The sequence below is a fragment of the Triticum urartu genome, chromosome 6A (assembly GCF_056163025.1).
Source record: "Triticum urartu cultivar PI428250 chromosome 6A, HENAU_Tu73, whole genome shotgun sequence".
Lineage (NCBI taxonomy): Eukaryota > Viridiplantae > Streptophyta > Magnoliopsida > Poales > Poaceae > Triticum > Triticum urartu.
Window position 1 is genome coordinate 18844621 of NC_141878.1, and position 15775 is coordinate 18860395.

The 15775-nt window shown below is 43.4% G+C and overlaps 2 protein-coding genes across 3 annotated transcripts; one reads left to right on the forward strand and one right to left on the reverse strand.

Moving 5' to 3' along the window:
- Nucleotides 1-1599: 1599 nt before the first annotated feature.
- On the reverse strand, nt 1600-3840 carry LOC147963302 (uncharacterized). Its single transcript, XM_087529539.1, has 2 exons — nt 3802-3840; nt 1600-3126 (listed from the first exon to the last, which is right to left on the reverse strand). Exons 1-2 carry the CDS (start codon nt 3838-3840, stop codon nt 1600-1602), a joined length of 1566 nt encoding a protein of 521 aa, XP_087385665.1.
- Nucleotides 3841-8047: 4207 nt separating this feature from the next.
- LOC147963303 (Peptidase C78, ubiquitin fold modifier-specific peptidase 1/ 2) lies at nt 8048-11279 on the forward strand. 2 transcript variants are annotated; one of them, XM_087528485.1, is made up of 8 exons: nt 8048-8301; nt 8449-8534; nt 8663-8759; nt 9026-9816; nt 9949-10063; nt 10465-10560; nt 10654-10757; nt 10861-11279. In XM_087528485.1, exons 2-7 carry the CDS (start codon nt 8479-8481, stop codon nt 10735-10737), a joined length of 1239 nt encoding a protein of 412 aa, XP_087384611.1. In that variant the 5' UTR covers nt 8048-8301; nt 8449-8478; the 3' UTR covers nt 10738-10757; nt 10861-11279. The 2 variants fall into 2 exon arrangements, with proteins under 2 accessions (XP_087384611.1, XP_087384612.1); XM_087528486.1 differs by having other exon boundaries at nt 8077-8146.
- Nucleotides 11280-15775: the final 4496 nt, after the last annotated feature.

Below are 15775 nucleotides of genomic sequence, written 5' to 3' on the forward strand. Positions count from 1 at the left end.
CGGGATGATGTGTTACGGAACGAGTAAAGAGACTTGCCGGTAACGAGATTGAACAAGGTATCAGGATACCGATGATCGAATCTCGGGCAAGTATCGTACCGCTAGACAAAGGGAATTGTATACGGGATTGATTAAATCCTTGACATCGTGGTTCATCCGATGAGATCATCGTGGAACATGTGGGAGCCAACATGGGTATCTAGATCCCGCTGTTGGTTATTGGTCGGAGAGTTGTCTCGGTCATGTTTGCATAGTTCCCGAACCCGTAGGGTCTACACACTTAAGGTTCGATGACGCTAGGGTTATAGGGAATAGATATACGTGGTTACCGAATGTTGTTCGGAGTCCCGGATGAGATCCCAGACATCACGAGGAGTTCCGGAATGGTCCGGAGGTAAAGATTTATATATGTAAAGTCCTGTTTTGGTCACCCGAAAAGTTTCGGGTGCTATCGGTAACGTACCGGGACCACCGGGAGGGTCCCGGGGGTTCACCAGGTGGGGCTACCTGCCCCAGAGGGCTGCGTGGGCCAAGTGTGAGAGGGGACCAGCCCCAGGTGGGCTGGTGCGCCCCCCCACCAGGGCCCAAGGCGAAGAGAGAAGGGAAAAGGGGGAAACCCTAGGCTCAGATGGGCCTAAGGCCCACCTAGTGGTGCGCCCCCCTCTCTCCCCCCTTGGCCGCCCCCCCTAGATGGGATCTAGGGCTGGCCGCCACCCCTAGGGGTGGAAACCTAGGTGGGGGCGCAGCCCCTCCCCTCTCCTATATATACTTGAGGTTTTGGGCTGCCATACACATGAGAACATCTCCTTCTTGGCGCAGCCCTACCCCTCTCCCTCCTCCTCTCTTGCGGTGCTTGGCGAAGCCCTGCTGGAGTACCACGCTCCTCCACCACCACCACACCATCGTGCTGCTGCTGGATGGAGTCTTCCCCAACCTCTCCTTCTCCCCTTGCTGGATCAAGGCGTAGGAGACGTCACCGGGCTGTACGTGTGTTGAACACGGAGGTGCCGTCCGTTCGGCACTAGGATCATCGGTGATTTGGATCACGACGAGTACGACTCCATCAACCCCGTTCACTTGAACGCTTCCGCTTAGCGATCTACAAGGGTATGTAGATGCACTCTCCTTCCCCTCGTTGCTAGATTACTCCATAGATTGATCATGGTGATGCGTAGAAAATTTTGAATTTCTGCTACGTTCCCCAACATTTGCTAGGTTAGCAGCATAACCATCTGGAAATTTCACCGCTCTTAGGAATTCACAGAATGCAAGCTTTTGTTCTTTACTCATTGTATACCATGCTCGTGGCATTTCAAATGTATCTTCATCTTCATTGTGCTATAGATGCAAATCTTCTCTTATGCCCATGTCCTCCAAATCAAGCCTAGAACTAACCGTGTCCTTTGTCTTCCCTTCAATGTTCAGAAACGTCCCTAGCAGATTCTCGCATATGTTTTTCTCAATGTGCATTACATCGAGATTATGCCTTAATTTCAGATCAGCCCAGTATGGCAGGTCCCACAAACAAGACCTCCGGTCCCAACATTGACCTTCCTCACGCTTTTTTTTTCTTCGCCAGCTTTCCTGGTCTCACATCTTTCACCTTTTCAAGTTGCTGCTCCAGCTCTTCTTTAGTGATTCAGCTGGCTTGTCACGGGTTTCATTCTCACCATTAAAATCTTTGCTTCTTCGCCAGCGATGGTTTCGGGGAAGAAAGCGGCGGTGCCCAATATAGCAGATCTTGCTCCTTATTCTCTTGGAGCAAGGGTCTTTGTCACAATGGATACAAGCCTGATAACCCGCTGTGATCCTCCCAGACAGAGTGTGGAGAGCCGGGAAATCATGGATGGACCATATGATTGGAGCACGTAGATTGAACTTTTCTTCCGGACTCAAGGCATCGTATGTAGGTACACCAGTCCAGAGCTGGAGCAGTTCTTCTACGAGGGGCTCCATAAAGACATCAAAATCCTTTCCTAGAGACTCTGGACCCGGGATAAGCAATGACATCATGAAGTTGGACTGATCCATGCATGCCCATGGTGGCAGGTTGTACGGCACCACAAAAACTGGCCACATGCTATAAGACGTGCTCATGTTCCCAAACGGATTAAACCCATATGTGGCAATGCCAAGTTTTATGTTCCTTGGATCTGCAGTAAAATCTAAATGTATACGGTCAAACTCTTTCCATGCCTCTCCGTCCACTGGATGACTCAGCTCATTGTCCACAGGTTGCCGCTTTAGCTTGTTCCACTGTACCTCACGCGATGATTTCTTCATGATGAACATCCACTGCAGCCTTAGTATCAAGGGAAAGTGCCTCAGTACCTTCTCCGGTATTGACTTCTTCCCATTAGCATCTTTCCACCTAGATGCATTGCATTTTGGACAGTTGTCATGTTTTGCTAAATCCTTCCGAAACAAGACACAGTCATTTGGGCACACATGTATTGACACATAACCTAACCCCAGCCTGCGAATTATGCTCAATGCTTCATCATAAGATCTGGGAACACAACTATCAGGGAATTGCAAGCTCAAAAGACGGAGTATTGCGTTGAATGCGGCATTGCTAATCCGGTAGAAAGACTTGATGTGGAGTAACTTCACGGTGAAGGTAAATCTTGAAAATTTACCCCCTTCATGAGCTGCGCGCTTCGCCTCCTCTAACACCTCAGCAAACAACGACTTCTGTCCATCAGCACGATCTTCAGCATCGTACAAATCCTTCAATAGGTCAGGAATCCTATCATCTTCATGCCCATCCTCTTCCTCCAAAACAGCATTATCTCGCAAAACCTTTTCCATGAAATCAATGCCAGCATCACCACCACCCATCATATGAGGGGCATCTGTATCAGCTTCAAAATGTTGAGGTTGACTGTCTAAAGGTTCTCCATGATATATCCATCTATCATATGTGCTGGACATCCCATTAAGAAGCAGATAATCTTCCACTCTTCCTTGAGCCATTCTTGGATGGTTGAGGCATTCGCAGCATGGGCAAAGAATGTGAGCATCGTTGGCAAAATTTGCCCGAACAAATGCCATGAAATCATCAACTCCTTTCATATGTTCTTTCAAAAACTTTCTAACTCCTTTTCTAATCCAGCTTCTGTCCATCTGCCAAAGACAACAAATTGTTGCAACTTAGCAAATCAATTTAAGTGCATCAACATTAATTAATGAAAATGGATGGAAGTAATGGCACTCAACTTTATATGCTAACTCCCTAACCACAGCATTCAGCTATTTCCAATTTCTCACTACTTTAGTCCAGCTTGGTGGACAAAATAAATCAGCATTCAATATTTACTCATGGCATGAATCAGTCAAATGGATCAGGATCCTATTTACTCAGCATTCATTATTTACTCATGGACAAAATAAATCAGGAATTTAGAACAGAGAGCAACAACAATTTCAGGATCATGTTTCAGGGAAAGAACAACATCAATTTCATCAACACAATTTACTCTTGGACAAAATAGAACAGAGAGCTCTGTTCTATTGATAGCTGACAACATAATTCACCACTATGAATTGACTAAATTCCAAAAGAATTCTTAACAATTTCATCAACAGCAATTCTCCTAACAATTTCATCAACAGAAATTCTCTTCACAATTTCTAGCAAATTCATCAATGCCATTTCCAAGAGATTTTTCCAAGCTTACAACAAACCTACATAAAATCAGTGTGTGTGTGTGGAGATTCTCCTAACAGATCTACATCAAATCAATGACATCAACAGAGAGGAGAGGGGGAGAGGAGAGGGGGGAGGAGAGGAGTGCATACGTGGGCGAGGTCTGCTTGCGGCGGCGGCGAGTCCCCCATGCTCGGCGAGCCTCTCCTTGCGTGGGCGTCGTTCCTACGCCCACCCCCACCACCGCAGGTCGCTCACGCCCCTGCTGGTCGCTTTGGCAGCTAGCCCCGCCTCCACCCCCGCCGGTTGCTTCCACTGCCGGCCCCGCCCCGCCCCCGCCGATTTCCTGTCATGGACAAGGCAAGCGGCGAGGCCGTGGGCAAGGTCACCTGTGGCAAGGTCAATTGCGGCGAGGCCGTTCCTGCCCCTATCGCCGGTCGCCCCCGCCCCTGCTGGTCGCTTCGGCCGCCGGCCCCTCCCTCATCCGCCGACCACGCCCCTGCCCGCAGCCCGTCGCCACCTGGTCGGAAGACCTATAAATTATTGGCTAAGTGTTGGCTCTGTCCGATCCTGGGAATAGGTTTCACTTGTCAATGACTTAGATTTGGCAAGAGACAATTGCTGTTTTATACAATATATAGAGCCATTCCGCTATATGGGCAGCAATCCCTCTCTAGCCCAGTGGTAGCGAACAAGTTAAACAACACGAGGTCGTGGGTTCGAGTCCCCCCTCATGCATCTTTTTTACTAACAAATTTAGGGCTCGGTCCCGCCTGTCAAGTGGGTCCCTCCTGTAAACGAGCTCTCGTTGAATATACACATGTAAGCGAAAATGACAACTAAGCACTCCACATAGGCGAGACTGCTGAGGTGGCCTCCTAATCATACAACTGCATTAAAACTCAAGTGTAACGACCATTCATATTGGTCGTAATTTGCTAGAAATGAGGCACGAACCAGGGCTGTCTTCTTTACGACCATTTCCTCTAATGAAATTACGACATTTCTGACCAGAATGGTCGTTATGGGTTAGGGTTTAGAGCCCCCTGAATAGCTTTTGACCAATTGGTCTAAAATGGTCACAAATTTATGACCAATTCTTTCAGGGTCACTGACAGAAGGTCACTAGTTGACATATTTCTTGTAGTGGTTATCGGGTTTTTTCTTCTTTCTCGTTAATATGTTCCGACATCCCCTTGACATAGTCACATGTGTCTGGCCAGACGATGATGGATGTCGTCCCAAGAGGGCCCTAAGAATATCTCTCCAACGTCAAAGGAGCAAATTCCACTCTCCCGCTATCTAGTCCCTTGTCAAACTTTCCGATGAACCTGTAATTAAGTTGCCGTTATGATCACAATGTTACAAATGACATTTAGCAACCCCAAAGTCCACCCGTACGGTAAGAAGTGGCTACGATACTCTCATGGTATAAGGAACTAAAACACATATTAACACTTGGTTTATAACAATTGATATCAGGCGATACTATCTCAAAGTATAACAAACAAGTTTGGGTCGATTCAATATAATTGTTCTTCTAACGTCATACTCTCAATGTTGTTTTAGGAGTATCGTTACACTTAACAATATCCTAAGACCCGGAAAACTTGATCACTAACAATACTCGAGCCAGTCTTAGAGGCAGGACTAGGAGCCTATTATTTACCATTTATCATTCCACACGTGCATATGAGTTTTCCACCGAATCACATATTCTAGGATCATAGCAGTTATAACATAGAACGTAAACTCTTAATTATGAAAATGGAAATATAATAATCCAATATTATTTGCCTCTAGGGCATATTTCCAATATCTAGCCCAAGATGTTAGGGGGGGCTAAAGAGAAAATATGAATGCTAGGGGCGGGGGAAATGACCACACTTTCCTCTTTGTAAGCCCCTAAACCGCGCGTTGCCCTACAGTAGCTGCGGGTGGATTTGGGATGAGGTAGAAACGCTTGGAGAGTTAGCGATGCATGACATGGAGGACACACAAGAGCGATGTGTATCGGGAAGATACTTGGGAACTCGCCGCACTGCAATCTGAAGGCAGCGATCCCATGTGGAGGTGTCTGAACTAAAAGTTTCCACATCAAGGCCACAACTAGGAGCACGAATTACATCCAGATGATTGAACACAATGAGCAGTTCTTCATAGGGCAAGAGGACAAGTTGGAGCTTGTATTGGAGCTCTACAAACAGCTGCTTGGTTCTTAGAGATATTTCTCGGTTGCACATCCGTGCATGTGTTCCTCGGCGACCTCGAGGCTCCATTTTCCAAGGGAGGGGGGTCCTAGCTGCACTTGACGACATGGGTATTGAGCGCATGGGGACGACTACACCGTGCTCTTCTTCCACACTTGCTGGAGCAAGGTCAAGGTTATAACAGCGGTGAGTTAGTTCCAGGACCAAAATTTCTCTAACATCCAGTGTTTAAACACAACTAGTATGGCGCAGTTGCCCAAGAGACTTTGGGCCTACAAGCGCACTAACTTTAGGCCTCCAAGCGCACTGACTTTAGGCCAATCATCTTGGTACATACCACTATAAAATTGATCGCCAAAATGCTAACTTGGTGTCTGCATCCCAAGATGGGTAGGCTGGTGTCAACATGCCAGAGTGCATTCATCAAGAAACACAATATCCTAGAAAAGTTCGTGTTTGTGTAGGGCCTCATCAAATCAAAGTCCAAAGTGGCCGACGATGCTCCTCAAAGTCAATATTGGCAATGCCATCGTTAGTGCCTCTTGGGAATCCATCATACAGTTGCTGCAGCAAAGGGGCTTTGGGATAAGTGGGCCAGCTGGATCGTGGGTCTGTTGGGAATGGCCTCCACTCGTGTCCTTGTAAACAGGGATCTAACTGAGCCGATCATCAACGTGAGAGGATTCTGGTATAGGAGAATCCGCTGCGCCCTTGTTATTCGTCATCGCCCTGGATACCTTGGCAATGATGGTGGACTGTACGGCAGCGCACGGTGTGATGGCACCCATTTGCAAAAGGTGCTTTCCCCACGCGCTTCACTCTACGCAGATGACTTTGTTTTCTTTCTCAAACCAGAGATCACTGGATAGCAGTCCATCATGGAGCTCCTCCAACTATTTCGTGCTGCCACGAGGCTCTTTGCCAACCGGGGCAAGAGCATCGCCATTCCCATTAACGTATTGGCGACCATGATCCATGACATTGTCGAAGGATCTGGCTGTCCCGTAGCTGCGTTCCGATCACCTATCTTGGCATATGTCCCTATTGGACAACCGTCTTCGCTGGGAGGACCAGCAGCCGGCAATCGACAATCTCGCCAAGCGCCTTGGTGGCCGGGAAGCGGACATATTGCTCTGCCGAGCACGGTAGAGCTGGTGCGACCATGCTATCTGCCATTCTCATCTTTCAGCTTATGGCAATCGACCCCCTGGTGTGGTTCTCGAAGAAGGTTGACATGCTGGTGTGAATTGAAGTGGTTGGGAGGGGGAAGAAAATCATGATCGGTATTGCCCGCCTTGAGAAAAGAGATGGAATTAAAAGACGTTGTTCATTTGTTGAGGAGACGGACGATCGCTCCTCTCGCGGGATGAATTAACTTGGGACATGTGTGTAAAGTGAGGCCAGCTCGCGCATATGGAGATGGACCGAGCTTTGTAGTAATAATAGTTGGTTACATACTATACCAGTTTTCCAAAAAAATAATTGTTTTTTGTTAAGTGGAACAGATTAGATACTACCCTGAGCAGGAGTAGCACCCCCACTCTGACCCCCACCTCGGCGGCGTCAATCGAGCTCCTTTCCCTCTTTGCCTCCACTGTGGTCGTTGTGCTCCTCATCGAAGGCTCCTTGTCACTATGTTGTTGTCGTGTGGTTGCCAATGGTGAGGATGGGGAGGAGACGGTGGTGGTAGAGACAGGAAGGAAAGTGGACGAGGGGGCACGGTCGTCAGTGGGCGCGTGTCATTTAAAAATTATTGATGTGTTTTAAAACAAATGAACATGGCATTTTAAGAAAATGTTTATACAATGTTAAAAAATGTTTGTAAAGTTCAAAAAATGTAGGTTACATTTAAAAAAATGCACGTGTTTCAAAAAAATATGTTGGTGACATCTAAGAGAAAAATATTAATACAATGTAGAAAAATGTCCGCATAGTTTTATAAAATGCTTCATGCCATTACAAAAGTATATTTCAATGTGTGCTTGGAAAAAGATTAACACATATTAGAAAAACAATTCACAGCATGTGCTTGAAAAAAAATGTTAATCATGTATTTAAATAAAATCTAGATTTTTTTAGCATAAATAAAATCTAGATGTGCTTTATCAAAACTGTTAAGTAAAAAATGATAAATCCGCATTGACCCCTTCACGGGCCAAGAGCCCATAGTCCTTTTCCCTCCTATTATTTTAACCCGCAGTGTCCCGAACCCAGAAATTCGATTCCGTCCGTCAAAAAGAAAACATCGCCGCCGCCGGCGCCGCCGACGACGACGCCGCCGACGCCGGTACGTGCTCGTGCCTGTCCGCCTCCTCCGCCCCTCGCCGAGCCCCCTGCCCCCTTCTCCCCGCACGCTCGCCAGGCGCACCGACCCGCCTCCAGTCCCCTCCCCTCCCCCGCCGCAGGCCGGAGCAGGCCGCCGCCTCCCATCTTCTCCGGCTGGTACGCAACCAGCCCGATCTTCTCCCTCGCAATCCGATGTCTCGATTCCAGCCACACCACGATTGACGGGCAGTGGCGCCGTGAGTGTCTCGGATTCCCACCCTAGTTCTGTCCTTACACAAGATTTCGCCTCTGTGCGCTCTGTAGGAACAGTGATAATTGTTGATTGATGCGGAGATGATCTCGTCGTGCCCCATCTGCGGCCACCAAGTCCTGACGGCCGAGCTCGAACGGTAATGGCCGATTCTTGTGTCCTCCGGTTGGACGGATGGAGCTCCCCCTTTTCTTCAGTATACTATACATGATTCTGAACTTATAATTTTACTGCCTTGGCTGATGTTGTTGCTGGTCACTGTTCTAGGCACGCGAACAGCCACTTCGATGATGATGAGGTTCAGAGGGACATGGAGTTGGCGCAGCTAGCCATGGCCGCAGAATTGAGCACTAGTACTGTTGTGGTAAGATCTTGCTCGGACTCGTTTCTCTATATTATTACTGTAAGAAAAAGTAGATGTAACCCATTGTTCATTACTAATTCAGCATTGCTCATATCATATGTGGCACATGTACTCGTTCTTATATCTTTTTCTTCCTATTGCTAGTCAATTTCATTGGATACATTGTACTGATAGGTCTGAATTTTGCTTCATAGAGGACTGTAGGGCTTTTTACCTTTTCCATGTTTTCTTGTGGAAAATATACCCACAGACAGTTTTATTTGCAGGATGTACCTCAACATAGCAAGCTGCCGTTCCCTAATGACGATTCTCTTGCTCAAGGGGCCTCATCAAGCATCATCAGAGGCCCATCTCCTTATGAAAATGTACTGTATGAACAAATTACTTGCTTGGTCGGAGCACAGGTTCGAAGCGAAATTCAACGAATTGAAGCTGGCGTTATGAACTTGTTGAGGAGCTGCCTTGAATCGGAAGGCGGCTCATCAACAAGTATAATATCAGGCCATGTTGACCATCATCAGAGTCTTTCATCAGAAGACAAGGGATGGGGATGTGGGTGGAGAAATATCCAGATGATGAGCTCTCATTTGTTGAGGCAAAGACCAGAGACGAGGGAGGTTCTGTTTGGCGGCTGTGGATTTATTCCTGACATCCCTTCACTTCAGAGATGGCTTGAGATTGCTTGGGATAAAGGTTTTGATGCTGTTGGTGCAAGTCATTTCGATAGCAAAATTTATGGTGTCAAGAAGTGGATAGGGACATCAGAATGTGTTACCCTCTTGCGCTCTTTTGGTGTGCGTGCAAGGATTGTAGATTTTGATAGCACAGAATCATCGAGTCTGCATGGTAAGAGCGGGAAACGAGTATGTGGGCCCATGGATAAGTATTTGATCAAGACTAATCCTCCTCCAAGATCATCGACTTGTGAACTTAGTCAAGAGGATGCTGAAAACATGAGAGGCCAGCAGGTCCTTGTCGACTGGGTATGGAACTACTTTTCAAGCAAGCGTGCTGATATGTTGCACAATTCAAAGAATGTCATCATCAGCGATAAAACGTAAGAGAATCTGTATCTTTTGTTTATGGAATGTCCTATCCCACCATCTGTATGCCTGCAGCTTTGAGACAGCATGCTAAGTTGTTAAATGCGAAGATTGTTTTAAACTGACTAACTAGGTGCCCTTCACAGCCCATTGTATTTCCAACATCAAGGTCATTCGAGGACTATAGTTGGGATTCAAAAGCAAAAGGGTAATCGTGGATCTCAAGACCGATATAACCTTTTGGTATTAGACCCTGTCCATGTAAGTATTGATTATTATTTCTTATATGAGTGTATCCTATATTCCTATTATTAGTTCTGTTATTTTGAAATTCACATCCAGTTGGAAGTTTTGGCAGTTATTTTACTAGTTGAATTTTTTTCCAAGTAATGTAGCTTAAAGGTTCCTTTATGTGTGTATATAGGCATTCTGGTGCCCGGTTTTCTGTTCTGCAACTGTAAATATTTTTTTCTGCACATTTGTTCAACATAATTTATGCTGTTCGAGATGATGACTGTTGAGATTGATCCTGAACCCTTTAACCTTTTTTTTTCTTCATAAAAACATAATTCATTTGTAGTATTTTTACTCCGTAAAAGTAATATTACATCTCTCTCTGTGAAATACAGAAGTATAATATATTTTTTCTTTAATTCTTACAGAGAACAGCTGATTTAGAGAGGTCTCTTACAACCAAAAAAGGATGGCAGAGGCTATTGAAAAGAGGTGTTCACACCCTCAGGAAACCACAATATCAGGTACGTCAATAGCTGGTGAAATATGAATCTCAGAAGGGTGACAACGTTTAATGCATTTTTATATCCCGCCCTCTTACGCCTTTTGTTTTTCAGTTGTGCTATGTGGATCCTGGAATTGCTAGTTCAGAAGAAACAGAGCAGCTCAAGACTATTGACAGTATCCTGATCAGGTTCTAGAACGCTCGTATGCGCAACGGGTAATCATCACGTCTGTCTTCTTTCACATGCTTATATCTTTACGCTATATACAGTTTTGTAATCTGAATCCTTGCTGATGTCGATCCACTCATCAAATAACAGAGTAGGTGGATCAGAATCGACGATCTACATGAAAAAAAGAGCTTTTGTCCATGTATTATGAATCTGCTGGTGATCTGTTGCATTGGTGTTCTGTCTCAAGGCGTTTTCTTGCCACTTCTGATGGCTCCGTGGCAACCTCCCTGGTGCTCAAAGGGATGCCCTAGCTCCCCTCTTGCTCCGGATTGTTCAGCTGGCCGTCGATCAAGTTGTTCTTCGATGTATATTACACAGGGTCCCTTGGCGCATCTACAAAGAAACTCTGCTTCAAAGTGGCTTGGCGCAGTTTGTGCAAAAAATTAGAGCGATGATTCGGCTAGCCCTATATATAGCTCCCATCACCTGCTGTATCTCCAACACAATTTGTTTGGGATGTAACAGTGACAGTCTCGTGTTGGTTTTATACGCATGTTTTTGCACATTCATTGGAATTTGTTGCGCCGCTATCCTCAGGGCTCTCGGGGTCTGTATTCATTGCATGAAGCGAGCTGCGGGATCTCACGGAGTGCAGTATTTTCTCAAATAATTTTATCAACCCAAAAAATTGTTTGTTGGATTTTCATATTATTGCATTTAAATACGACAAAATCTGTCCGATCCTTGTATGATGATAAACACGGTTCGTTGATTTTTTTCTCGTTCTGAATCTGCATGCTCAATATGTGTGTTGTACACACATAGGATGGCAAATCGTCGTACGCACAGCACATTCAGTTTATTAGTTACTGCATTTTATACATTGTTTTTTTAGAGCAGTTTATACTTTTCTTTTTATGCAGTTTGGACTTTGATGGGCATTAACTGCAAGGCCAGGCCTAGAAATACGGGGAGAAATACGAGGGGTAGGGCGCATCCTACTTGAGGCTACTCGAGCGGTTTTCTTCTGGATCTTTTTTCTTCTCCGTTTTTCTTTCATTCTTTTTTGCATTTCGTTTCTTTGTTTTTTTACTTTCTTTTTATTATTTTTTATTTTGTTCCAATTTTCGGTTTTCTTTCTTCTATTGGTTATTATTCTACTCTCTTCATTCATAAATATAAGTTTTTTTTAGATATTTCAGTAAAAGACTACATACGGAACAAAATGAGTGAATCTACACTGTAAAATATGTCTATATACATCCGTATATAGTCCATAGTGGAATGTCTAAAAATACTTATATTTAGGAAGGCAGGGAGTACATTTTTTGTATATGTTAACAACATTGTTTACACGTTAACATTTTTCCAATACAAATGATATATTTTTGTAATACATTGTCAGTTTTAATATTTTTCAAACACAAGATTAACATTTACCGAATATATAGTTAACATTTTCCTCTAAATTTTAAACATTTTTTTAATACACGGCCAACATTTTACGGATTCATTTTTAATATTTTTTAAAAGCTTGATTAATAGTTTTCAATAAAAATAATAATATGTTTTGAATACATCGACAACATTTTTTCTACACATTTAACATTTTCCAAACGCTTAATTAATATTTTTCAAATAATTCTTCAACATTTTATTTCAAATAGTTGATTAAAATTATTTATACACATGATTAAATTTTTTTCACCATTTATTAAATACATGGTCAACATTTTTTCTATACACATTTAAAATTTCCCAAATGCTTGATTAACATTTTACAAATACTTGTTCAACATTTTTCCACATGCTTGAATAATTTTTTTGAAAATACTTGTTCTATATTTTTTGTCAAATGCTTGATTAGCATTTTTACGTACATGATCTAATTTTTTTCATCATTTATTTAATACATGGTCAACATTTTCTCTATACACATCTAACACTTCCTGAATGCTTGATTAATATTTCCAAGTACTTGTTCAATATTTTTTTCAAAATGGTAGATTAACATTTTTATATACATGATAAAACAATCATAATTTTTTAATACTTGATCATAAAATTTTGTATACACGTTCAACATTTTCCGAATGCTTGTTCAACATTTTTTTGCGGAAATTGTTCAACATTTTTTAATACTTATGAAACATTTTCAAATACTTGTTCAACATTTTTCGAATACTCGTTCAACATTTTATTTTTAAAATATTGTTTGGAGTGTTTTTATTATATATATATATATATATATGTATGTATATACATAATGTTTTATAAAGTATAAACAAGAGTACAAAAATATAGCAAGAAACTAAAGCAGAAAACAGAAAAAAAAACGCAGAAAAACGAGCATGTGGCCTGCCGCGCACGTGGGTTGGCCCGGGTCGGTCGCCCCTTCAGCGAGTCCGAGTATCGCCCCCGAGCTGGGCCAGCCCATGAGTGCGGGAGGCTACAGCCTCTTTTTTCCCAGTTTTTTTACTTTTTCTGTTTTCTTTTTTATTTTCTTTTGTACTTTTGTTTATACTTAAAAATATTATATATATATATATATTACAAAAAAACACTCTTCATAAAACATTTTATAATTGTTGAATAAGTATTTAAAAATATTAAACAAGTATATCAATAATGTTGAATAAGTATTTGAAAAATATTGAACTAGTATATGAAAAAATGTTGATCATGTATATAAAAAATGTTAATCAGGTACTTGAAAGAAAAAGAAAAAAACCTGCCTCGCTCGATCCCCTTTCCCAGACCCCACGGAGACCCAACTCCAGCCAAAACAAGGGGCGATACGCCGGCGGTATTCAAAGTGCTCAACGACGACGATCTCCTCGCCGAGATCCTCCCCCGTGTCAGCTTCCCCACCATGCTTGTTCGCGCCGCCGCCGTCTGCAGGCGCTTTCTCTACCACAAGTCGCGTTGATCCGAGCACCACGAGGACGAGAGCGGATTCACAACGAGAGTGCTCAGCCTGCTGTGCCCCGAGAGAGGCATGGTCGCCATGGCACCACGCCCACAACGACAGGACAACAATTACTATGCTTACTGGGCAATCCTCTCCAGAGAGGAAGAAGAAGGCGCCGGCGGCTTGTCTTGTATGTGTTGATAGAGTTAACCCCCGAGACAAGATACACGGTGCAGGTGTTTGTGTTGCAACTTGGTGTCTGGTGCTGCGCGCATAGCTTGGCAGTAGACCAGCTCCCTCCTCTGCTGCACGAACCGAAGTCTGTGCTCAACGACAATAAAATATATTCCCTTCTTTTCAAGATATAAGGCGTGATTAACTTTGCACGGTCTTTGATGCATGACTTTAACCACTTATATATATCAAAGTATATATATTGAACATGTATAAATGACATCATCGTATTTGTCTTGTAAAACAACGTTATTTCATATGTCTGTATATTAATTTTATAGACGTATAACATGTGAAAATCGTAGTCAAAGTTATGCAACGAAGACCAACAAGGTCAAACAACACCTTATATTTTGGGGAGGAGGGAGTATATCACAGCTGCCCAGCGCGAACTTGCCCTGGCTGAAAAAGGAAGATTCCACAGTATCAGCTTTGTTGAGGTATGTAGCTCTGAAGGATAGCTATATCTATTCCAAGGACTTGTTGTGCAGATCTAGAGATCATGCTCGCACTCGTTTCTCTATGTTACTTCATGAAAAGAAGATGCAACCCGTTGTCCATTACTGATTCAGGACTGATCATATAATATGTGGCACATGCACTTGGTTTTACCAGTGAAAAGTTCTTCTTATAAGTCTAAATTTGGCTTCATAGAGGACTGTAGGGCTTCTTATTTGCAGGATGTACCTGAACATAGCAAGCAATCACACGACCGGTATAACCTTTTGCTTTTAGACCCTGGCCATGTAAGTATTGATTATCACTCCTTCTGTTTCAAAATAAGTGTCTTTGATTTAGTACAACTTTGTAAGTGTATCCTACTGTAATTTCAACTTGTTAATTCCGTAAATTTGAAGTTTGCATCCTGTTGGAAGTTTTGGCAGTTGTTTTAACGGTTTAATTTTTCTTCTTCAAGTTATGTAGCTTAAAGGTTACTTTATGTGTATCTATGTATTCTTGTTGCCCAGTTTTGTGTTTTGTTGCTGCAAATATCTTTTTCTGCACATTTGTTCTATATAATTTGTGTTGTTCAGCATGATGACCGATGAAATGACCCTGTGTTAACTTCATTTGTCTCTGCTTCATAAAAGCATAATGGTTTGGATTATTTTCACTCCACAAAAAATAATATTGCATCTCTCTATCTATAAAATAGAGAAGTCTACTATTTTTTTTTGTTTATTTCTTACGGAGAACAGCTTATTTAGAGAGGTCTCCTACAATCAAAAAAGGATGGCAGAGGCTGTTGAAAAGAGGTTTCCACACCCTCAAGAAACCACAATACCAGGTATATCACATAACCGATTAAAACAAGAACTTCAGAAGGGTTACTGAGGGACTCCTGGATTAGGGGGTCTCCGGACAGCCGGACTATCTCCATTGGCCGGACTGTTAGACTATGAAGATACAAGATTGAAGACTTCGTCTCGTGTCCGGATGGGACTCTATTTGGCGTGGAAGGCAAGCTAGGCAATACGAATATGGATATCTCCTCCTTTGTAACCGACCTTGTGTAACCCTAACCCTCTCCGGTGTCTATATAAACCGAAGGGTTTTAGTCTGTAGGACAACAATCACAACATACAATCATACCATAGGCTAGCTTCTAGGGTTTAGCCTCTCTGATCTCGTGGTAGATTTACTCTTGTACTACCCATATCATCAATATTAATCAAGCAGGACGTAGGGTTTTACCTCCATCAAGAGGGCCCGAACCTGGGTAAAACATCGTGTCCCCTGCCTCCTGTTACCATCCGGCCTAGACGCACAGTTCGGGACCCCCTACCCGAGATCCGCCGGTTTTGACACCGACATTGGTGCTTTCATTGAGAGTTCCTCTGTGTCGTCGCCGTTAGGCTTGATGGCTCCTACTATCATCGATAGCGATGCGGTCCAGGGTGAGACTTTTCTCCCCGG